Source organism: Dufourea novaeangliae, unplaced genomic scaffold (genome assembly GCF_001272555.1).
Source record: "Dufourea novaeangliae isolate 0120121106 unplaced genomic scaffold, ASM127255v1 scaffold295, whole genome shotgun sequence".
In the NCBI taxonomy this organism is placed as follows: Eukaryota; Metazoa; Arthropoda; class Insecta; order Hymenoptera; family Halictidae; genus Dufourea; species Dufourea novaeangliae.
Genome location: NW_015374168.1, coordinates 193,457 through 218,383, shown reverse-complemented (window position 1 = coordinate 218,383; position 24,927 = coordinate 193,457). Strand labels below are relative to the sequence as shown.

Genomic DNA, 24,927 nt, shown 5'->3' with positions numbered 1-24,927 from the left:
TCTACGAAATCGAATGTCTCTCTCGTGTATCGCGTATACATACACGGTTCCCGTTGATTGTGTTAGCGCACGGCACAGCACACGGGCCACGGAGTCTCCCCCCTTAAGAAGACCGCGCGTAGTCTACTATACAGGGTGGGGCAATAACTATGTCCACTTTAAATATGAATTAAAATCGCTAAATATTCTGAATAAGTTCAGAAACGATAAGACATGCACGTGATGCAGCGATACGAAGATTGCAACTTTGCATTGACGCAAACGATCACCACTTCGAGCATCTCCTGTAATGTAAGAAAGTTTATTTTACTACCACATTTGACCTTGCATGACCTTCAATAATAGCTCGCTGAAGTCGTCTCAACGCCGGCTACCACATCGCGATAAAAAAAATATGCCCTCCTCTATACCGTGTAAGTTTTGTATATAACATTTTTTCATATTATTACAAATAACGGCAATATTCAAAGTGGACATAGTTATTGCCCCACCCTGATGTATATGCCTATGGTATACTCATACCACAGACGAGGTATAAAATAGCTGATCATCTTATGGGACTTTGTGTCTCATGTTCTGAAATACCGATCGTGCAAACAGTCAGAGAATTTTTGCTGCCCTCTACGTTATGAGAACGGTGAATTCGTGAATTACAGTAAATGCTCAATAATTGAAACTCCGTTAATTGATCACTGGGAACGTCCCTTGATCCAAGATATTCCTCGCACACATACGCGCACCCCACTGTGTTCCCTAGCAAGGAAGGAACAGAATACATTCGACGTCGCATTTAACTCGCACATTTTTCTTCACAGAATGTGCGCGGTGTACATAATATTGTTTAAATAAAATTTTTCTATACTCAATAACTTTTGCGAATAAACTTTTTTGATATCTCTAAAAATAATGGAGATAGTAGTGATCAAAAAAATGCATAGAAATATGTGTATAAGCCCATCCAATATCTAACTACGTCGCACAAGTGGACAGACGATCGCATCCGTGGAAAACGCGCGCGGATGATTGGAGTTCGTTAAGTGATCATTTTTCTTATTCTAAGGTATTAATCTAATTCAGGAACATCTAATAAACTGTACAACAATGACGTTTAGCATGTAAAACCTTAATTTAGATTTTCCAGCATCTAATGAAATCTAACGACGAATAGTCACAACTACTTCTAATAACTCTAATTAAAATTTAATTACAAATTTATTTTAATTTATTCTTACGTGTCAATAATTCATCAAATCTACTATCATTGTCGAAACGTAGAATTTTTAATGTGTATTACAAATTGTAACGAACATTTGCAGAATTATTAAAAATAGAACAATTTCCTTTGTTACATAAATATTCTTATCAACAGTATTTCCAACGTAAACATTTGGTGCACAATAATCAATAACAATCATTCAATAGAATAACAAAAAGAAATAAAAAGAAAAACCGCAGCCACAATAAGGCGTTAAAACGAGTAAAAAAATAGCAGCCACAATAGTGCGCTAAAACAAATGAAACAATAGCAGCCTCGTAGACGCTCAACGTGGCACCTCTTTCCATTTCATTTACTTAATAGAAAAAACCGTGAGTGAACCATTCGATTTTCCGCAACACTAATTTATTTGTTAGCGTCGATTCCTTTATGAAGGGAGATGCACGTGGCGTCGGCTTTTTGAGAGGAGATTGTATCGCCAATAGCCGGAACCTTAAACATAACATCGGGTGTTTAGGTTCTGTGGCGGCTCGAGTGGCGATACTTTGTTGATTCCTCGCGGCTTCGACGTCCGTGTATTGCGTGACGGCAAAGGGCCCGACGCCCTGTTGCCGGTCGCTAACGAAGCGCGTGCGATAAAAGATTTGGAATAAAGGATCTGGCCACGGAGTGAGGAGAGTCGGTGGACTCTCTGGCAAGAGGACTGTGTCAAAAGACACGGCACTTACCCCAGAACCTCGAGAGAGATCGCAGTCAAATTATATACATTTTTCTTACATATTGAATATGATATAAAAAGATCCCGATAGCAGCCACACAGGCGCTTATCACTCGCAACACTTATCATTTGTTACTAACTATCGAGATTCTCAAAAAACGCGATAGGTGCCTCCTTTGTTCGCCACTCTAATTTACCGAATCCAGAAATAAAAAAAACACCCCGTGCACCTTCACTCTACAATACGCAACACTAACTTTAGATTGATGAAACCACCTGGGCTGTAATGAACCACTCTTTGCAGCTATTTCAGCTGCTTTGTGGTTCTGCTGTGGTTCCAGCATTGGGCGTTTCATAAATCGCAACACTAAAACAAAACTGACCAATCCATATCGCAACACTAATTCAACAAAAGAAAACAACTATTTGAATCAATCAATGCTGTCACTTTAATTCAAATAAAAAGTATAAGCAAGCGCGCTCAGTCATTACTGCAACAGTATCTGAAAATACAAAAACTGTCTCAAAGCAATCGCGAACTCATCATACGCAATACTATTCTTTAAGGGATAATGCCTACCTATATAATTTTGAAAAAAATTGATTTTTGGGTTTTAATATTTTCTGACAGTACACCAGTTTAGAAATCTTGTGTGAAAGTTTGAAGTTGATCCCACCAAAATTGACGGAGTTACGCCCGTTTAAAGTATACGGCTTTGGAAGTTTCAGAGCAGATATAAAGTGTCATGCAGGAAGAAAATCCGTTTCTAAGGGTGCATGAGTCATGAATACTGTGCCCCAATGCAATTTATGATTGTGTTAGTAAATACATAATGCTATACGAAGCCGTAATACTAAGAATAACTATATATAAGAAATTTTCATTGATTCGGTTGTAAACCTGACTTGAAATTTTAACACTAACAGTACCGAGACTTTTCTATACCTATTTGTACCGTATTTAAAACCGGTCATTTGACCGGCGGTCGGTACGGTTAGTGTTAAATATAGAGCTAGGTAGGCAGGTAGCATATTTTCTGGTGTGTAAATGTGTACGATTAGACTGTAAGTAGGTAGGGGCCGGGGCAGACTATTACAGTGTCTGATCGGGTAGGCTCCCCCCATTTCGCGTGATAGTCCTGCTACCGAGATAATTTCTAGCATCGATTCGAAACTGGTCCAGACCTAGTATGTTGTCTGCTTCCGATTTCGATTTCGATTCCTCGAATTCGAATTCGGCGAACCCCATGGGAGCCGTCGTCGCGATCGCCGTCGGAAGGATAGGATTGTCGAAATGAACGACCTGGTCGATTGCACTCGTGGTATGATCATACAGACTCTTCGAGTCGTTGGTCGTCCACAACCGAGCAGCATGACGGTTTCAGGTGGGCGGACCGCCGAAGGAAAGAAGAGGCCCAGCACAAACTGTTTAGCTAACGCATTGCCAATCGCATAGACATGTTATTATTATATGAAATCAAGTCATCGTTCCCTGTTTCTTTTGCCCAACCAAGTAGCACAAGGGCACGTGAAAGGGTTCGAGCAACGAACACGGAATAATTATCCTGTAAATCCTTATTAAAACAATTATTATTTTTTTCTCCACTAACGGGCTACTCCTCTTTGATTCTTTTTCATTTCATTTTGCAATAAAAGAAACACGACTTTGTATTAACAAAAATTAAAAATCGAACTTTGACTATTCATTAATATTGTAAAATTTAGTTATCAAGACGCTAAACAGGACTCTGCGATAACATAAATGACTCTACGTATTGAACAACCCTCGGGCGATCCCGTCGTCAAAGCCAACGTAAAACATAACATAAGCGTAAAAGACATGTCACTTAGACGCAGAAATCTACCCGTCTTGAAATGCCTTCTTGTACATGGTCTGTAATATCATATCTAATCAGAACGTTACGGTCTAGCTTAAAATACACTACTTAATTTTTATTTCCGTCTTCGAGCAACGTGGTAGTACGTATTTCTGACACAATTCAGTACAAATTGTTAATCTACAATTGCATATTGTGAATGATGCTTCACGAACATTCGTATTTGTATTAAAAATATCAATGAAGAGAAATATTAATCTTCAACTACTTCACAGTAAACTGATATATTATATACTATATTCAAATAGTAAATAAATTTAAGTTATATTCATTTCGTTATTTGTCTACTATCATAAAAATGAACTCTAATACCAAAAGTGTCCAAACGCCGCCCACGAGCTATAAGCAATTGCAAGCTTCCCCTCGTAGGTTTCCACAACTACCGAACTCAGATTGACTCGAGCGAGTCAATCCAAGTAGGTACCATAGTGAGGATACTACCGGAAGGGAAGAATGCTGCTCGTGAGTAGTGGATGGACACTTCTGGGCGTGCCCTTTTTAATGGACAGAATACAAATACTCATTCCTTCTGAATATATACGTCACCATACAAATATGTTTGTGGAACACTATACATGCTGGTGAAACACAGTAGTACCTTCTCTGCATTTAACGCTCACACTCCATTAAAGTGGTCATGAGTACACGCTAGTACGTATCGGTACTCTACCCGTGTACGTAACTGTATGCATTCTTTGCCATTCGCAACGAAAACACCGGCCACGAGAACTGGAAATCGCAATGCATTTTTCAATGGTCATACATGCACAACGTGTTAAAGTGTTCCATAACACGCGTTTTTTCACTAGGGCGTGCATATCGATGCACAGGTGACATAACTTAACACGTTGATACTCACAGCGGCGATGACTCCGCAAGATGTCATTTTTTGTAATACTTGTAAAGCCAAACCACACCTTTGCTTAGAATGTTTTAATAAACTTCATTAAAATTATAACATTTATTTTTTATCCTTGATTCTGCCGGTCCCACAGACCGACACCGCCCAAACGAAAAGTCCACTGTCAGCCCCCACGGGCTGACGCCACGCTCAACGTGTTAATACGTCTTCTTTTTATGCACCGATACTTTATCGCAATTCCTAGTATACGTGTTCCATTATTTAATTGAACTTGCAAATACGAGTGATACCTTTGTGTCTCGCGACACTGGTTCCGGCATTAGAAACGTGCTGGCACGTCTCGTGGTATTGCGCTAACTGCTACAATATGCCTATCTGAGAAAGCACCACCACGTTTTTCTCTGTATTTTAAACATACCGGTGTGGTTTCCGTTCTTTCTACTTTGTATTCGAATCTACTACGTCGATGCTTATTTCACACATTAATGATTTGAATATTATTTTTTTTTATCAGCTGACCGTTATCAATCGGCCATTGCGAACTTTTTGTATTTTCTTTATGTAGAGCTATTTCATGCTATATTCATAAATGATATCTGACTAATGTATTGAAATAAGTATACTGTAGTAACTACAATGAAATTATTGTACACATCTTCAAAGTACTACATTTTCTAGTGCAATGAATAACGTACTACCACGATATATACTCGATCAAAAAATAACAATTATTTAAATAATAGATCGCTCGGTTTTGAAATATCAAGATCTCATGTGAACTTGAAGCATTTAAAAAAAAATACATCATATGCAATGTGGTTTCGTCTGCTTAAGTTCGTTCTATAACGAACATTGAATATTTAACTCATAAATATATTTTGAATAGAAAATATTTATGAATTAAATTACTAGTAATAAGCACGGCGTACAAGAAGACCCTAGCCTAACTAAGAAACATAACAGATCAAATACTATTCGCGAATATGCAATCGTACGATACTTGCGCGTAGTGATGGGTAACCGAGCAGTTCGAGCTACTCGAAGGAGGTCGGGTGACAGGTTTATTATCTCAGCGGAGACCCGAGGCTCTGGCACGCGAAGGCGAAGGATGTTATCTGGCCGCCGGCAACCGACCCTCGGGATACAATGTAACATACAAAACGAATCACCAATGAAGAAAAATTTAAACTTTTACTCCTTTCAGTGTACTTTCTTAAAAATGTTATGAATAAATGTAGGAGATTCTCTTGATAAAAATAAGTCCAAACCCGACATTACTCACAAATACTTGTTAATAATATATTATATTAATGACATTCGTTGTTAGAGTTTAACAATACTTGTTCTTTCTGTCTAAATCACGTACCGAATTTTATAAATATTCAGAAAATCATTGCAAGTATAAAAGTTTCGTTATTTACTCAAGCTTCGATAACCACTATAAACTACGCAACTTCTATATAATCAGGCTTACATCCGAAACCGTATACAAATGCGATGACTTCGTAAAGATAAACTCATAAAATTATTAAAATTAAAACAATTTCGCGACCGAGATGCAGTAAAGTACGAGTACTTCGAATAAAAACGTCTGGAAGCATTCTCGTTCAAATTTACTACTCAAAGTTTTCAATCCTCCAATGGTTCTCGAATGCCATCTATGATAAATATATCCTGTCAATTTAAAAATGGTGCCAAAGTTTATGAAATACAATCTGACAGATATTACCAGTTAAATAACAGTTAAAAACTATTCTTTATGGAGAACGCTTGACTAGCTGAGCTCTAGTTGGGTCGAAGTTTATTATTTAATTACTCCTTCACCAATTGCCAGAAGGTAATTGATTGTGCGTATTAAGATTTTTATATCACGTTATCAGATAAAAAAATATACTAAAATGTCCATTAATGATGCATTTAGAATAAGTTATATTATAGTGTAAGTGAAAAAAAATATACATTCGCGCGTCATATTTCATCAGTATTATAAATGTTCATCCTTTAAACCGAAGCATCGGATATTTCTATTCCCACCAAATCGTATCGGGTACACGTATTATGAATGACATATGTATATAATGCTCCATTTGTGCTAATAATACTCAGGATTCATGCTTTATCGGTAACGTCGGTTATTGACGCTAAAATGATAAGAGGGCTGCGTAGCCCTCCGAAAGTGGGGCAGAAAAAAGAATTAAATGATAGGTCTATTCTACACCTAGTCGGTGCTCTTACGTTCACACCAACTCCAGGACACTTTATTTCGCAGATACCGTACTAATGCATTCAACTAATTTAGACCTTAGTGAATCATTTCAGGTAAATCAAAGCAAAATCTGTTGATGGAACAAATTTGCCCACAGCTGTACACACGTTGAATTGTTTTTATATCTAGTTGCCTTAAAACTAAACCAAATATATACAGACATTATAAAATGCAAAACCACATTTGAGTACTATTAATTTTTATTATATCAAACAAACAAATTATAGTATTTCAAACTATTTACACATGTATCACTATAGTACACATGTATATATACTGATTGTCACATTCCATTTAATTTAACAAAAACAGCTTACATTCGCTATCTTACAAAATTCATCATGAAATTTGTTTATGTTACGAGTTTATCGTGGGCCGAGTCGATCATTCGGTTGGAACGACCGCTCTAGGATAACTAATTTTATCCTGAAAAGGATATGGAGTGAAGGTGGTGTTGCAGCGAAAAAACACGGAAGCTTGGCTATAACAGTTTATTGTTCAGAGTCTTAACAATATTTTACGAGAACACGATTACACACGGTAGGCACGGGAGAGCCGCGAAGTGGTAAGTAATCGAAAATGCTGTACACGAAACCATATGGGCGATCGCGAAATTCGTTTACGCGAATCGCCGAATATCGGCACGAATTATACTCGAGCGTCGAGAGCGATTCATATAACACTTGTGGTGTTGCAGTGATTGATGCGTGAGTTGAAAACGAAAGATTTTGTTAAAATCTGCGATTGCTACAAAGGTTCACGACAGAATGTTCGGAGAGTAGCAAAGTTTCTATCGGTTTTAGTTCAAAATTCGTTGGGATTTTTCAGAGAAGCGCCGGATTGGTTCCAAGAATATCGATCACCGCGAAAATATCGATAGATAATCGATAGCTCGACGAGAGTTGCGCAGATTCCGTAAATACTCACACTGTCTTACTATTATTAACCAATTACTGTTACTATCAAAATAATTTTTACCTGATAAAAACAACTATAAATATTTAATGGAAATGTAAGTGAGTACATAAATATTTTTTAGAGAGAAAAGTGAAACAAAAATTTATACATGTGTGTCGAATCCACTGAACTCAATAGTTCAGTAGTCGAATCCCAGATTTGAACCACGGATCTGGAGATATTCAATACTAACGCTCTCCCACAATAGTTACTTCGATAATGATGTCGTTATCTTGTTTCCATTTATCAATATCAGACTACTGTTTTTTTTTTTAATTTATAAATATGTAAAATGCGTTGCTCAGAAGAAGGCCTCCGAAGTAGAGATGGCGTGCAAAATCACTAACGGTGATTTATCACAGTGATCACCGAAACACGATCACGGTCGTGATTTAACTTATTCATTCACGACCGTGATTGCGATTTCTTCTATCTTGAGTGAATTTGCTCACTGCAATTGTAAGGTCTATATCTTTAAACAGAAAAACGTATTCAATATGATTTTATGAATTATATTTATCTATTTGTGTTTTTAAAAATCAGTAGAAAAAACAAGAAATTCTAAATTAATTATAATCATTAATTTATTCATTAGTCTTCATTGCTTCTAATTATTCCTTTACTTGATACGATATAACTCGAATTTTTGTTCGGATGATGCTCTCTGCCCCAGTGCAGTGCAAAATTCGCATTCGGCTAAACAAAATCAACTGACCGAGGGCGAGTTTTATTGTCCTGATATTTTCAGCAGTGCGGTTCGGTGACACTGGTGACACGAGATTTGACACGAAATCGTGTGGTGTATAAGTACTGTAATTACATATACCTATAGAACTTAACGGCAATAGAAAACGCAATGGACCGGGAATTATTGCTCATGGAATTATTAAGCAGCAGTAGTAGTGATGACGAAATGGAAAATATTTTACTACACCACAAAAAGGAGGAGAGAAAAAAAATTAATCATTAGTTAGAAAATCTTTAACAATAACGTAATATTAACTTAATATTAATTTTAGATAAATCTTTTAACAATTTCATGCCCTTCCATTTTATTGTCTATAAACTACAAATCTAAAAATAAAATATGCATAATATGTATAAACTTTCTTTTTCCACGTTACCTACATTAACTTTGATATTTTTTTCTCTATTCTTGTATACTATTTACGTACCCTCGCATGCAAACTCGGCTTCCGCTAGGAGAAAAAGCGGCGTAGAGGAAAAGTCTTCTACCACTTGGTAAATTTATTCCAGGTAGTGAAATAAATGTTAAATCGAATGTTAATTTGGCATACATTTCAGTAATTCCCAATACCAAGTGATAGGAGAACCTGTCCCTACGTTATTTTTTCCCCTAGTGGAAGCCGAGTTTGCTCGTGAGTATACCTGTGTATTTTAACCTCGTTGTTTTTAGCATTAACTCACGCGTTCTGTGATTCAAATCAATTGCACGATTTCAGTGCGGTTTGACCCCTGTTTCGTCCCAGTGTTGCCCCATTTCAGTGCTGCACTGAGATAGCTCGCATATTATCCGCGCTACCCGGACAAGATGCTGCAACAGCACGTACAGAACGTGCTGGCAGCACTGTCTTAGGGCAACACTGGGCAGCACTTGTAATGTAAGAAAGTTTATTTTACTACCATATTGTAAGGGGGCTGAAAATAAATGTATGATTATACACGAAATAAAATAATAATTTATTAAAGAATTGTTCTCATGTATGGCCGGCAACGCAATGCCCACGCAATGAACAAATGTCCTGTCGCGTTCTCGACGGCATTTGTTCATTCACCACTCGCTCTCAATGGCCTGAACATGCCTTTCGATATAATTATGTCTTACAATATTTGACCTTGCATGACCTTCAATGATAGACCGCAATAAAAAAAATATAGCATTCCATTAAAAAAATAGAGATGACCTTGAAATCTTCTCTATGCCTTCACCCACGCAGAAAATGTTTGTGTCACAATATGCCCCCCTCTATACCGTGTAACTTTTGTGCATAACATTTTTTCATATTATTATAAATAACGGCAATATTCAAAGTGGACATAGCTATTGCCCCACCCAGTACACACAAATTATTCTTACAATTGGATGTTACCTTTATTCTAACCATTGCAGTACATACATATGAAAACATTGGAAGAAAAATCCATTACATTAATATGTTACGTACAGGAAAATGAAAACTTGGAAGATAATTTGAGAAGCATTTCTACTAAGTGCAGAAATCGCAGGAAAGTTAATCTTTTATTTGTTAAACACAAACCAACCTAACCTAACTCCTGTCACCTTGTACAGAATGAAACCTAACCGCAATTGTAAACATTTGGGAAATGTTTCTTATACGTTTTTCAAGACATTACCATAGCGTTTTTAAAATCTCTTTAAACGTTCCCAAAACGCACAGGGAGTGTTACTGTTATACATTCGGGAAACGTTCTGAGAATGTTGACACGGATGTCCTCAGAACGTTCCACTTTGTAAATAGAACCTTCCTAGGACATTTAAAGATCTTAACGAGGACCTAACTGGTACATATGGACCTTTTTGGGACATCCTCCGAATGTACAGAACGTCCGGAACGTACGTCCATCGGACGTACATAAGACGTTTTTGTGCTATTTGGAGTGTTACAATGGGCCACCGTGTAGTCTCGTTATTGCCTCCATTTACGATCGGGTTGCCCGCGTTTCGAGCGTTTCGGTCAGATACGTCTCACTCTAAGTACCCGATGCTCATATGCGTGCTTCATTGTCATATTCGGTAGTAGTACTATTATTCCAATTGCGGTTTTAACTATATATATCATTAATAAAAAAATCGAATTTTGAAAATGTATCTCAAATTAATATCTTCGAAACCATTATTTTACTGACATATTACAAAGTGAAATTATACAATAATTAAAAATAAAAACTAAAACCGTCGCATCGGGATTCGGTCAGGGTTTCGGACGGGGTCTTCATCATGAGCGCGTAAGAGAAATCATGCCGTTCTCGACGTCGGTCCTTTCATTAATTAGGTGCAATTATTCGCGCGGCGAATACATTATTGTCGAATATTTCAAAAGAGGTTGTTAGAAATTTCCCAGATTTTGAAAAAAGCATTTTAGCCGCTCAAAGAAATGAATATACCTACCGTGAATAAAGAAAATCCATATTGAGGATCGAACATTTGTGACATTATTTATAGAGGACAAAAAGAAAAGACGATGTGTTGTATTTCCATGCATATTTTCCATGCTCACAAACATCAAATCTAAAAAAATGCATACGCGTGGACCAGTTTAACAAAAAAATCTAATTTTGAAAATGCTTCTCAAATTAATATCTTCCAAGCTTTCATTTTGCTGTACGTAACATATTCATGTGATGGATTTTTCTTCCAATGTGTTCGTACTGCAATAGTTAGAATGAAGGTAACATCTAATTGTAAGAATAATTTGTGTATAGTATATATAAGAGAATATGTATTTGTGTAATATAAAATTTAAATATTAAGGAGGAATAAATACATCTTCCATTTTTGTAAAATGCTTCTAAATTAATATTTTTGAACCTTTTATTTTACTGGCAAATTACAAACTAAAATTACACAATAATTAAAAATAAAAAATAAAACCGTCGCATCGGGATACGAACGGGGTTTTGGACGGGGTATTCATCATGAGCGCATTAGAGAATTCATGCTGCTCTCGACTCGGCGTTTAGATTTCTTAGGATTTGGGATTTTTGACCCGACTTGAGTGACTCGACCGTCGCGTTGTAAACATGTGACGTAGAACTTTTGCCGAGAACACCCGAAACAGAGCGTACCCGGACAGAGGTAGAAAACGCTTATGTGGGGAGTCGCCGAGTAGGACGTAGTGGGGCAGAGTTCACGAACAGGCTAGATATTCTTGAGCAAAATACCCACGGGTGGCATGGAGAGGGTAAGCGCTCGCGTGAAAATCCCACGTCACGATACTGGCATCAGTGCATCAGAGTCTGATCAGAGTTCATCGGTGAAGTCCACGTCCAGTCAAACCTAAGTCAAACTACACAGTTGTACACGGTGCCACGCAGTACGCGTGCGAGCAAAGTGGCCTCCTTGCCCCTGTGCAGCCTGTGCCGTTTCGGCGTACTTCTTCCGAGCAATGTACTTTACTTATGGAGATTGATTTTGAAATTTAATTTAAAAGTACAATGTATATACCTCGTAACATTGACGTAATATAACTGTACATAGTAATACAAATGTAATCATTAATGCACGTTAGTATTACTCAGAACGCATAACCATTTAGATCACCTAACGAAATATATATGTGTGTATATACATATATTATATACGATTGATATATTGTTACGTGTATCAGTAACAGCTTCGCGTCTTCAATAAATTTATACTGATAGGTATATCTACTTTTTAAAATTGCAACACTCGAACAAAGTGTTTCAAAGTTATAGATGTGGTAATAGAAATCTCTTACAAATTATTATTTGCTTAAAACCATTCAATTTAACATTTGTATACGTTTTTATTTTAATAATACATATAAGATAATTAATTAAAAAAATATCGAATTTGTATATTAAATATTCTATTGCCTAAACATCTGGTTTAACCATACTTTTACATCGAATACCATGAATTATGGTGTAATTATATAAAACAACTAATTGTCCAAGGAATGATGCAGCGTGCTATGCTAAAATGGAATAACGTGCCTACCCAAGTGATAACAGAAGGTCGCTGGGTGGAAGAAGGTCTTTTAGGATATGGTAAAAAAGATGTGGTAGTTGTTATACCAGGTAACCCTGGAATTCCAGAATTTTATGAAGGATTTATAAAGTCTCTGAAAACAAAACTTCCTACTGAAACACCTGTTTGGGTAATTGGACATGCAGGGCATGTACAACCCCCAAACAATTTAACAATTACTATGCCAAGCGATTCAACTTGGACTGAACATTATAGCTTAATAGCCCAGCTGGAACACAAGGTATTTGATAAGATTTCAATTTTTTTCTTAGAAAAACTATCTATTTGTTTACAATAATTTAATTACAGAAAAGTTTCATAAAGAAATATGTACCAGAGGATGCCAAGTTGCATCTTATTGGTCATTCAATAGGAAGTTGGATAGTATTACACATGTTGGAAGATGATTCTATATCCAAAAGAGTAAAAAAATGTTATTTGTTATTTCCGACTATAGAGCACATGGCAACAAGTAGTAATGGACAGTTTTTCACTAAAATCGTAAGTACAGTTGATACAATAGTGTGAAACAAGAGAAGTGAGCTACTTTTTTTTCAGGTGTCACATATTGCATTCTTTCTGATCTTTCTCTGCTGGATTCTTTCGTGTTTGCCAATTTCTTTGCAACTGTTTGCCGTCAATATTTTTGCACCCTTGTATGGCATTCCCAGAAAATGCACCAAAGCAGTACATCAACTTCTAAACCCTCGTAATTTAAAGAATGTGTTTAGAATGGCGAATGAAGAAATGCAAATAGTAAAGGAGAGAGACGACCATATACTCGTAAAACATGCAGACAAGTTATGGTTTTATTACGGTAACTGCGATGGTTGGACTCCAGTTCAATATTATAGAAATATGAAGTCCAAACATCCCAACATGAACGCAGAACTTTGTAAGCATGGTTATCATCACAGTTTTGTTTTACAGTTTGATAAGGAAATGGGTTACATTGTAGGAAATTTAATTAGCGAAAATATATCATAGTGCTAACTAACAAATAATTTTTAATACTAATTACTACATAGTCTTTCAGATTTTTTATGATATTTTTAAATTGTTGATAATTTATTAATGCTTCTTGAACTTATCAAATTACTAAATTCACTAACAAAAGTTAGAGATGTATGTTTCAACAAGAAAACACTCACCAAGTGTAGGATAAAAATTGGAAAATTAGTATACTTTTGTATGTAGTTATTTTGTGTTTCGAATTCTTTTTGTCTATAATTTTCATTAACCCTTGGACATCGGACGGTTTTGATGTTAATACAAACGGGGAAGCTTCGGAATCTCTTTAGACTCATATACAACATTTCTCCTAAATATATTTTTACATATATTTGATGAGTTAGATGAAGCTCTTTAAAATTCAGGTCAGGATGGACCGGGGTATCGCCGTTCAAGGTTTAATACAAGTATTATATCAAACACACATCTTCAATTTCTTGTATAACATAAATAAAGTCAATTTAAAACATTCTCTCATGTTTCAGTCGAACTGAGAAGCTAAAGAACGCGATCAGATTATTCATTGAAGCCTCCTGTATTAATATTATTCAGTCATTGTTGCTCTAGCGATAGTTAATGAATATGTAATATTTTTTTGAAACTGGCGCCTAAAGGTATAGTAGCGCCGTCTGGTGACAAAATATGTTCCAATTTGTGTAATGGTTTAGACGCTTTGTAATAGATGTCTCTGTGGATCTTGAGGATCAGTTCTTAAAGAAAAAATGAAATATTTATTTAAAACACCAGAACTGATACTTATTAAGGCAGAATATCGATTCCAGGAAATACAAGAAGCAGTGTAATATTACTAGACAAGATATTTAATACGAGATGTCGTTAGTGAAAATGGCGACATACCTGACCTCTTTTGAGTCATACTTGTATTTGACACAACATTTAACAGCTGCAAGCTGCAAGTTGCGGCATTCTCGTGCATGCTGGTGCGTGGACAGTGAAAGTACACATTTAAATATTGCAAGTTTGTGAATCAGTGCAGCGAGATTGTGCATTCAAAATTTTGGATAGTTAATATATTTTGATACTGAAATCTTTTATCATGATGTTGCGGGCTAGTACTTTGCTACTGCTTTTTTGCATTAATGCGGGGTTATCCAATGGTGAGTGCAATATTTACTACTATTATTTTTTTAAATTAAACGTACATGCTGATTTTATATGCCGCTAGACGCACTAACTGTTTACATACACTTCTTAAACATTTTTATAAACACATTTTCTTAATGTGTTCTCTTAGAGGTCATCTTTCTTTGTTCACTTTATATGTATTTCTAGAGACAAACCTAGCATGACAAATATTTTTTGGAAAATGGTAGCACTTATTTGAAGCCTTCCTTTGTTAATGGAGAAATTCGTTTTTGGAAAGAACCGTGTACTTCAGTGGTGTCGTTTATTCACATTGCCCACATATACAATTTACGATTGAGAATGCGTGTACGTATAATGTATGTGTATGTATGTATACATATATAGGACATATATTCACGATTGTTGAATCCCGCTCACCGTGTCGAGATGGTTTCATTATCACACTGAATTGTACATCGAGTAGCAAGGTGTCTGTTCGAATTAGCTTGAATTTCAATGTAATTAATTATCTTAAATGTATTTTTTAGCTGTGGAAATTATTTAAAAGTATTGTGTCGTCAATACATTTTTTACCAAATGAAATTACACTTAGATTGTAGCATTATTAAAACAATATAGTAACTTAGAGCGACTGAAATAATATATAATATTATAATTTTCTATTTGTTGACAATATTATGGATTGCAATTATAGTAAATGAAATTACTTAATAGTTCTTAATAAATTCGTAGTCCCTGTTTAAAAGACCACGTGTCTTAGCTAATCGAAAATTTAATTGTGTAATGCGAGACATATTACAGAGCGATATTGTGTGGAGATTATGAAGCATTTAATCAATAGATAATAACGATAACATCACAGACTTTTCATATACATACCTTCAAAAATTTCGTTGGCTTATTCAAATTTGTCTACAGTCTACAGTACACATTCTGTCAGTCACATCTGTTCATACACTACATATTCTGATCTATACATTCGTCGTAACAAAAATTTAAGCCGTTCACGATCACGTTTCATAGAAATTATGGTGCGTACTTTGTACCGCATACAATACATATACTTTTGTATATCGTCCTTAAACGTGCGAAATACATAGCATACATACATGGTGTAAACGTATATCCAAATCTAAAAATTCTTTGCTTAACTAAAAATATACATTTCGTTTAATTTATTTTTAATTTTCTGAAAGAAGTGAAAGAGCAAAAATTGCTATTAACAATATTAGCTGCGATGTGTACTTATTTAATCAACTGCCGATCGATCAGATGTTACTAAACGATTTGTATAACAATGACTATTATACAAATAAGTTTCCATGTAAATAAGTACAGAGAGGCCAAATATGTACATATAATACGACAGAGAACTTCTTCAATAGAGTGATCGCATTATCGTTTTTAAAATTGTTTAAGTTCCATATATGTATTATACATAATTATGTTTTTAGGAATGGAGTGTTCATTAGGACCAAAGAACTTCCTGGAAAAAGTTATTGATTCCTGTCCGACAATTTTTGACACGTCTGATAAATCTTTCTGCTGTTTCAATATCGAGAACAATAAAACATATTGTTGCGATGCTACGGAATTCGCTATGTTATCATCGTGGTAAAAACAAATAATCATCTTTTTCGCTTACAAGTATATCCACACAATTAATAAGTTACAATGTGAAAAAGTTTCGAAATTTTGTCGAAATCGAGCATAAATAGAGGCGTGTACTAATATACATGTGTCAAAGTTCCCTTTGTCCCATTGCAGGGTCCTTATCACAGTGATCGTGGTAGTCGTCATAGTGTTATTGCTGGTAGGGTTCTGCGTATCCTGCTTGTGCTGCGTATTCTGCCGACGGCATCGCAGACGTTATCAGGGAACAGTATACGGACGTGAGTATCTTTTTATATGATAATTGTATCCTGTCGGTGTGAAGTTATCTCAGTCAACGAACTCTAACTCGAGAATCTAGAACGACACTATGGGATCGTCGGCGATCCTGCTAAATTTTAATCTTGTCTACAGAAATGCAAATAAACATTGAAAGATCAATCGAATTGTTTATCCTCTCAATCTGTGCCATACTTTATGAAATATCAGACAGAAAAGAATTTTGTGTTCATTTTTATTAGTTTAATGAGCGTTAGGGTTGTCGGTGACCTCGTGGTAGCTAACGTAACGAAGATGTATGTATCTTACATTGAGTCACCTAAAGCATTTAAAGCAAATAATGAGTTGTTTTTTTTTTAATTTATGAACAATTATTTTAAAAATATAAAAATATTACAACATTACAATTTTAAAATATAAAATGTTCTTGTTTCTTAATACATTGGAATGATAAAGTAATAGTCGTTTGAACTTGATTGAAAATATTTTCTGTTATGTACCCACTACTTCGAAATATCGGTTATAGAGTTGCAACTTGGTATGTTAGAAGTAATGCTTCCTTTTTCAGTTACATTCTAAGAGCGTAAATAATTGACTAAGTCAGTAGAAATCACTTTGTATCTTTGAAAGTCTTACATCGTTTGAAGCCGTCAGTGCTAGAAAAAATATTTTATGGAACGCTGGATATTACCGCCGCAGATTCATTTATAATTTGTAACTTAAATACACAACTGTCAGTAAAACGTCATGATGACATACAGAAAGCATCACTCGGTCTATTAGAAGATCACGTCAAAGTTCGTGTATCAGTCGCTACTGTGTTCAAAGAATTACGTATATACATATGCATATATTAATTGCTGGTGTACGTGAGCCTGAGTTGTTAAAATTTATACAAAACTATGCAAAAACCACGTGGTAGATGTGCATTTCGCCGTAGAAAGAAAAGACAAATAGCGTGCGTGCTTTATGTTCAAGGACTCTTTATGCCAATCACCGATTTTCAATGTGTTCAGATTGCAGAGATAGCATAGAAAACTATTACTAATTTCAAAAATTTTCTTTCTAAGCCACATAGGTAAGATATAAATTATATTTTCTATTCATTAGAAACTATACAATATAACGATTTGAATAGCCATAAAATAATTATAAGGAAGTATACCAAACGAAGAACCGTTTAGCATACAGTTCACAATAACTTTTATATTTTGATCTTTTCTTAAGACGTTTAAAGAAGAATAGAAAAAGAAGTTTTTTCGAAATGAAATTTTAATGATAATATTTAAAAGATTTAGATTTTATTTTGGGTCGTCCGCGAACTTATGGTGTCACGTAGCTCGAAAAATGGAACAGTGCAGTGTCGTTCTAGGGTCATTCATTTGCCTTTACGCGACGTACAATTTGGCTTTTAAATTTTGAACTACATAATTCTTACTGTAAAGTAGAGCTGGGCAACTGTTGCTCCGAGACCAGAATTCTCCCTTCCGGTTTACCCCCACTATAGTCCTCCGGTGGCTTGTTTGAGCTGCGGTGAGAAGACTATTGGGCGGGATACTTCAGCGAGCCACCGAAGATCCATACTGGGGGTAATCCGAGAGGGGGAATTCTATTCTCGGAGATGCAGTTACAGTAGACATTCGTTTCCCGCGCCACCGTTATCTGCACGAAAGCCACGCCCCTTGTCCACACGTATTTCTCACACACGCGCGCGTACCCTACTCTGTCGCCCAACACGCCCAGGCCGGAACACATACGGTGTCACGTTTAACTCGCATATCTCATTACGGAAAGCGCAGTGTATATAATTCTGTTTTAATAATGTTTTTATCGGTGCAATGGATATTGGTGGCAATTTGATTGCTTCGTGTCTCGCGGATCACATGTAATGGGTAACAAATGCTAACCAAGCTAGACTTTTGCCAGTAAAATATGTCACGAATTATTACCTTTTTCCCATAATACCTTAATACTTTATTACGCAGAATGTTTGGAAGAATCGATTTATGTAATAAAAGTATTTTATTCCATAATATTTCAATATCATTAATAAAAATAACATAATTAACTTTGAAAACTCAGAAGATCCTCCACCTACGAAAAACTTGTTACTGCTAAGTAATAGCCCTCTTCATATTGAACAACTTCTGTGAATAAACTTTTCTGATATCTCTAAAAATAACGGAGAAAATTAGTGTAACCGTAAAGTGCGCATATCCAGCCCACCCTATACATATATAGCTGCGTCGCACGACTGAACGGCCGTGGTGTGGTGAAATGGTGGTGAAACGTGAGTGGTGGGGAAAGCGCTCGGGTAACTAGCGTCTGCTTCCTGCACGGTTCCTGGAATTCTGGCCCGCTACAGCGCCGACTAGTGCGGGAAACGAATGTCTACTGTATCCAGTTCTGCTCAGTTCTGCTGTAAAGCATGAGTCATATGTATTAATGAACATTTCGATATTATTATTAATTATCTACTATAGAAATACACATATATACATATAGCTTTTGTGAATGGTACCAACAAGAAATTCTACGTCATAGTGGTAATCAATTTGTTCCTGTAATTCTTTGTAGGACCATCACCAGCCTGATTCTATTTCATCATGACTTCCACACTTCCGACATTAATTTATATATTATAACATTCCCCGTAATCGTATATTAGGATACACAACATTTTTTAAACGTTCGTTTATACTTCGTTCTTTATATGTATGCATACTTGCATGAAAGTTTGTGGTTTTCAATTTGATTATTACTATACGTTTATATATGTATGTAAATGGAGAATCTTATAATGCGTTTACCGAAATCACGGGATTCCCGAGACTTGGGTCATGTCGGGAGAAGTCGGGCGAGAGCGGTCGGGATCCCGACAGATGTCGAGTCCCGAATGATATTTTCGAGAACTTATCCGTCTAATGGCAAAAAATTATACTATACGATACGATGCCATATTGAATCTTCAGGTTCATGATATGAACTATAAATGCTAAATAATTTAACGATTTCAAATGGAATCCTGCGGTTGGACAGGGTTAATAATACAGTCTTTAGTACACATTTCTTCTTACGTTATGTTTTTATTAAGTAAAATAAATAAAGTGGCAGTATTAGGGACATTTAATCTATCATACAACATACAGGCATATATAATATTAGGTGTACAAATAAGTTTCCTCGGTTTTTTATAAAAAGTTAGGAATTTATTGTGAAGGAACAGTACATTACGTTTTATTCAAAGTATTTTCCATCATTTGCCACTACTTTTCCCCATCTTTCTGGCAACATTCGGATACCCCGTCGAAAAAACTCTTCATCTTTTGACGCTGTCCACAAATCTACCCAATTTTTGGTGTCTTCATATGATGTGAAGCGCTGCTCAGACAGACCATGTGCCATCGACCGGAACAGGTGATAATCAGAAGGGGCTAAGTCTGGTGAATACGGCGGGTGGGGTAAAACTTCCCAGTTGAGTGTTTCCAAGTATGTTTTTACCGTCGCCGCAACATGTGGACGAGCATTATCGTGTAAAAGAATAATTTTGTCGTGTCTGGAGTAGTAATGGGCGCGTTTTTCCTTAAGTGCCCGACTCAATCTCATCAATTGTGTTCGGTAGAGAGCTCCAGTAATGGTTTCGCTTGGTTTGAGCAATTCATAATACACGACACCAAGCTGATCCCACCAAATACACAGCATGAGTTTTTTTCCATGAATATTCGGCTTAACTGTCGATGTTGATGGTTCGCCGGGCTTAACCCATGACTTTCTCTTCTTTGGATTATCGTAGTGAATCCATTTTTCGTCACCAGTGACTATACGATGCAAAAAACTCTTTTTTTTATTCCTGGCAAGCAGCATTTCACTCATGCATAATCGGCGTTCAACGTCTCTCGGCTTTAGTTCATATGGAACCCAAGTTCCTTGTTTTTGAATCATTCCCAACGATTTTAAACGATGTGAAATTGCTTGTTGAGTCACTTCTAATGTAAGTGCAAGTTCTTTTTGCGTTTGGGACGAATCTTCCTCCAATAATACTTCTAATTCCATGTCTTCGTACACTTTTGGCCTTCCACTGCGTTCTTTGTCCTTCACGTCAAACTCACCGTTCTTAAACTTTTGAAACCATTCCTGACAACTTCTCTCACTTAAAGCAGCTTCACCATATGCTTCTAGAAGCAATCGATGCGCCTCAGCTGCAGATTTTTTCAAATTAAAGAAGTAAATCAAAAGTTCCCGCAAATGATGCTTATTCGGCACAAAACTTGACATTTTTGCAGGAAAAAAATTACGTGATGCTGATACGGAATCACTAGTACTTTAAGGTTATGGTGTTGCCGGATGACGAAACTTGGGATATTACGTTTTACATCTGACAATTTCTCCATAACCTTCTGGTGGGGCCATCTTTTGACAAACCGCGGAAACTTATTTGTACACCTAATATTAATTTAAATTGTAATGTAAAAAAACATAATTCTTCGACATTGTTCGGCAATAATTATTCCGGTAAACAACATAATTGTTTGCCGTTAGATGGATAAGTTCTCGAAAATATCATTCGGGACCCGACATTTGTCGGGATTCCGATCCGACCCGATTCCGAAATGTCGGGTACCCGTACACTAGAGTTCTGCATTGAGCGGCTAAATCCGGGTCCTCCCGCCCAAACCCGTAGCGGGCCAGGCGGGTCGACATATATATCTAGGCGCCCAAACCCGCCCGAAGTTATTGCAGCGTGTGATCTTTCCACCCGTGCCCGAGTGCCCGCTTGAGTTCTGCATTGAACGGGTTGAGCGGGCCTAGCGGGGATTCCACGGGTCGGACGGGCTAGCATGAATCCGGGCGGGTATGGACGGGTTTGCGGCGCGCATCGTCTCGCCTGCGCGGGCCGGGTATAGTTAGGGCCGGGCCAGCCCGGGTAGAGATAAAACGGCCGGGTGACGGGCGGGCTCAGCTCGCCGAATGCAGAACTCTACCGCACACTCCTCGTTTACGGACCTTACTTCGAGTGTAATAACTCTGCTTGATGTGATCCAACAAAACGGTAAACACGTTCCTATGATTTCCACACGTTTGTCTTTAATCCTTTGCACACTCGAAGAGAATGCTCAAACTTAATTGTAGGACAAAAAAACATGAAAATTGACAATGCTCGAAAGAATTAGTTTATGGGTAAGCAACGGAACAATAAGCATTCCAGGAAGAGCTTTTTCTTATGTTTAAAATATGTGATATTTATTAATTTTTTTAATTTCTTAACACTTAGCCAACCGAATGAGGCGATCTCCCCACTTTAAAAGTAAGTCAATGCATGACCGATCGGGGAGATCGTCCATTTTGACCTTAGCAACGCGTTTTTTTTTTGTTATTATCAGTTATTGTTTACCTGGAATTGTTCGCAATTAATTGCGGCCTTTTTCTGCTTTTATAAAGTACAGTATATAATAAAATACACCAATTAAGTGGTGTTAAAATTACTTAAAAAGTTACACTATAAGTTAGGACTGATTTATAAAAAATAAAGTATAAGGTATAAAAAAATACCGTTAAAAATGTAATTAACCACGTAAATCATTTTTAGACTTGTTTGTGTTTTAAGTAGTGAATATTAGTCCGCGTTACTTGCGAAAAATGCACGGTGGACAGCGTACAGGTTGGCTTGTCCGAGCGCGGTGGAAAACATATAGTTTGCTGTGGCGCGCGCGGTTGGCTAAGTGTTTTAAGACATTAAGAATGTAAAGCGTGTAAAGAAAAACACGTATAAGTTTTACATGCAGTATTATTTTTCGTTCGGTCAAAGGTTCGGTGACTTTAAGTTTATACACACACGGACTTGTATATAAATACGAATGCTTAATGACCACTGGTGAGGCAGCCACTTGAAAATACTTCTATGAAACCCTTACTTATTATATATTTCGAAATATTCTATTTTTTGTATCAGGCAATTAATAAAGCCAAGCGATTCTAATCACTAACATATACGTTCCTCTATACATTTTTGTATCGACAATTAATATACATATATGTATACATTCGACATATTATATCGATAATAAACGCGAATAATTATTTTCGTTTATGATTTTTCTAATGATCAATTCCAAACGCGTATATTATGTAAAAAGTATAACTGTAAGATACTCGATAAGCAACTTTAATGCATAGATAAGCGCTCCTTATTGTATCCTTTGCGTAATAAATAATTTGTTTATGATTCAATACAAACAAACATCTTTCTACCCATTAGTGCGATAAAAATAGTATTGTATCCTATAGCTACGGTATTATTAGCACATTATTGTATACTGGTAATATAAAAATAAAACGGTACATCACCCCGTAATAAAAGAGATCGACCTACTTCCTCATTTGTTCTTGCTAACGAATGCATTTTTCTTAATACATAGTACTACATTCTTATATTAATATTAGTGCATAATTTCATATACAGTGTAGACTAAGAATTTTCTTTTTTCTTTTTACGGATGTTTCCGAAAGTCGCTATGTCCCTTCAGGATCCAACTGCCGAAAGAGAAGTTTACGAAATAAGGTGATACTTTTTTCGTTATAGGGTGATGCATTATTTTCTGTCGTTAAGAAGATTTATAATCCATACTGAAAACCGTTGTTTCTATGTGAAAAAGTGATGTCTTATAGGTCTTGACCGGTGGGTCATCTAAGTCCGATTTTTGGGAATATTTGTTACAGACGCACAAGTACCTAGAGTTGTACAAGTAATTCACACTCCCGCGAATATTCCACAACCGAACGAGTACGTTACGTATCCGACGTTATCAACAGGTGATTATTAGAAATGCAGAAGTACAATAGTATACATACCTAAACATGATTGTTTACTGAAATATTAATACCGGTCGTTCACGATTTATTAACAAGATCATAATTTCAAAAAATAGTGTTTTTTATTGTATCGAGTATAACGTAACGGTAAAGTTTTTTAATTATTCTGAATAATTGTAATAAAATTGTCCTCTTTCAGGAATGTCACAACCACCAGAAGTCTCGAACGATCTTTATGTGAAACAAGCACCGTATAATCCCAATTATGTTTAATCGAGCCAACGATCGCAATTGAACAGTGCCATTCTTTAAGAAAGTTCCATTAGCATTGCATTTTCCTCAAACGGTACATGTTACTTGATTATTCGTAGTTATATCAGTCGTCATCGAGCGGACCTTTTACTCGAACTACAGTTTTAGTTTTATCATTTCAACGAAGAATGCATATTGGAAACGAAATATCCTTGCATACGATTTTGATATTAATGTTCTGAGTAGTCAGCTTCTCCTACGTTACATTTTTCATTTCAAAACAAAGTTACTAATTTCATGAATTGCATAACGGCATAACACAATAATTTTCTTCATGCTCAAATATTATAGAAATTGTAACAAAGAACCATGAGAATATTGTATTTTTATCTATGCTATCCGAGAATTACCTGACATCTTGTTTACATATTATGTATGCACACCATAGTAGTTTGTTCGTCTTCCTGAAGAATAAAGACTAAAGTTCGTTATTTATCTTGTACTGTTACTATTACATTTAAATGCAAGATTTCTTTCCTCTTGCCCAACTTATTAAAATTTGTACATCAAATTATACATATACACACCATAGATTTTTATTCTTGTACATAAGCGAGAAACACACAAAGGATAGTGTTATATTATACAATGAATAATACAAGAACAATAAAAGTATTATGGTACAAGAAGTGTTGTTATTTTCTATATGATAATATTCTGTAGTACGTAATACTATATCACAATAAAACCTGTGATTTCCATATTATGCATGGTATAAAAAGGAACATGTAATTTAAATTTTGTTTATTAAATTGAAAGGAAACACCGCATAATTTCTAGGAAAATATATATTTTCTGAATATCTATGTTACAATACATGCATACATATATATTTTTTATATACATATATGTATATGTATAAACAATACATTATCAGTGTTACACAGTGTTCTCTATGAATTAATGAATGATACTGTGTTATACAAGACCACAGTAAGTGTTCATTATCAAATTCGTTTTACGCTGAATTCGATGACTGGGAATTTTTTTCAAAGAAGCAGGTTGTCCATGTCTCTCAATTAATCGGATATATTTGATACTATACTCAGACGAGCGAATACGAAACAGTGATTGAAAACTGTTATAAAAAACCGAAATAATGTTGTGACTGTTATGGGTGAAAA

At 35.9% G+C, this 24,927-nt stretch overlaps 2 protein-coding genes across 2 annotated transcripts; both read left to right on the top strand.

The window, feature by feature from the left end:
* Window positions 1–12,280: 12,280 nt before the first annotated feature.
* On the top strand, window positions 12,281–13,660 carry LOC107192032 (lipid droplet-associated hydrolase). The gene is made up of 4 exons (XM_015581210.1): window positions 12,281–12,324; window positions 12,601–12,914; window positions 12,983–13,174; window positions 13,232–13,660. The coding sequence occupies exons 2-4, from the start codon at window positions 12,603–12,605 to the stop codon at window positions 13,658–13,660; spliced, it is 933 nt and encodes a 310-aa protein (XP_015436696.1). The 5' UTR covers window positions 12,281–12,324; window positions 12,601–12,602.
* A 913-nt stretch (window positions 13,661–14,573) lies between these two features.
* LOC107192025 lies at window positions 14,574–23,926 on the top strand. The gene is made up of 5 exons (XM_015581201.1): window positions 14,574–14,802; window positions 16,246–16,405; window positions 16,559–16,683; window positions 23,399–23,491; window positions 23,691–23,926. The coding sequence occupies exons 1-5, from the start codon at window positions 14,742–14,744 to the stop codon at window positions 23,762–23,764; spliced, it is 513 nt and encodes a 170-aa protein (XP_015436687.1). The 5' UTR covers window positions 14,574–14,741; the 3' UTR covers window positions 23,765–23,926.
* The last annotated feature ends 1,001 nt before the right edge of the window (window positions 23,927–24,927 follow it).

Coding starts and splice junctions, on each gene's coding strand:
- LOC107192032 (XM_015581210.1), top strand. CDS start 12,603: ATGATGCAGCGTGCTATGCTAAAATGGAATAACGTGCCTACCCAAGTG. Junction 12,915..12,982: donor TAGCCCAGCTGGAACACAAG/GTATTTGATAAG, acceptor ATTTAATTACAG/AAAAGTTTCATAAAGAAATA. Junction 13,175..13,231: donor GACAGTTTTTCACTAAAATC/GTAAGTACAGTT, acceptor CTTTTTTTTCAG/GTGTCACATATTGCATTCTT.
- LOC107192025 (XM_015581201.1), top strand. CDS start 14,742: ATGATGTTGCGGGCTAGTACTTTGCTACTGCTTTTTTGCATTAATGCG. Junction 16,406..16,558: donor TTCGCTATGTTATCATCGTG/GTAAAAACAAAT, acceptor GTCCCATTGCAG/GGTCCTTATCACAGTGATCG. Junction 23,492..23,690: donor GTATCCGACGTTATCAACAG/GTGATTATTAGA, acceptor GTCCTCTTTCAG/GAATGTCACAACCACCAGAA.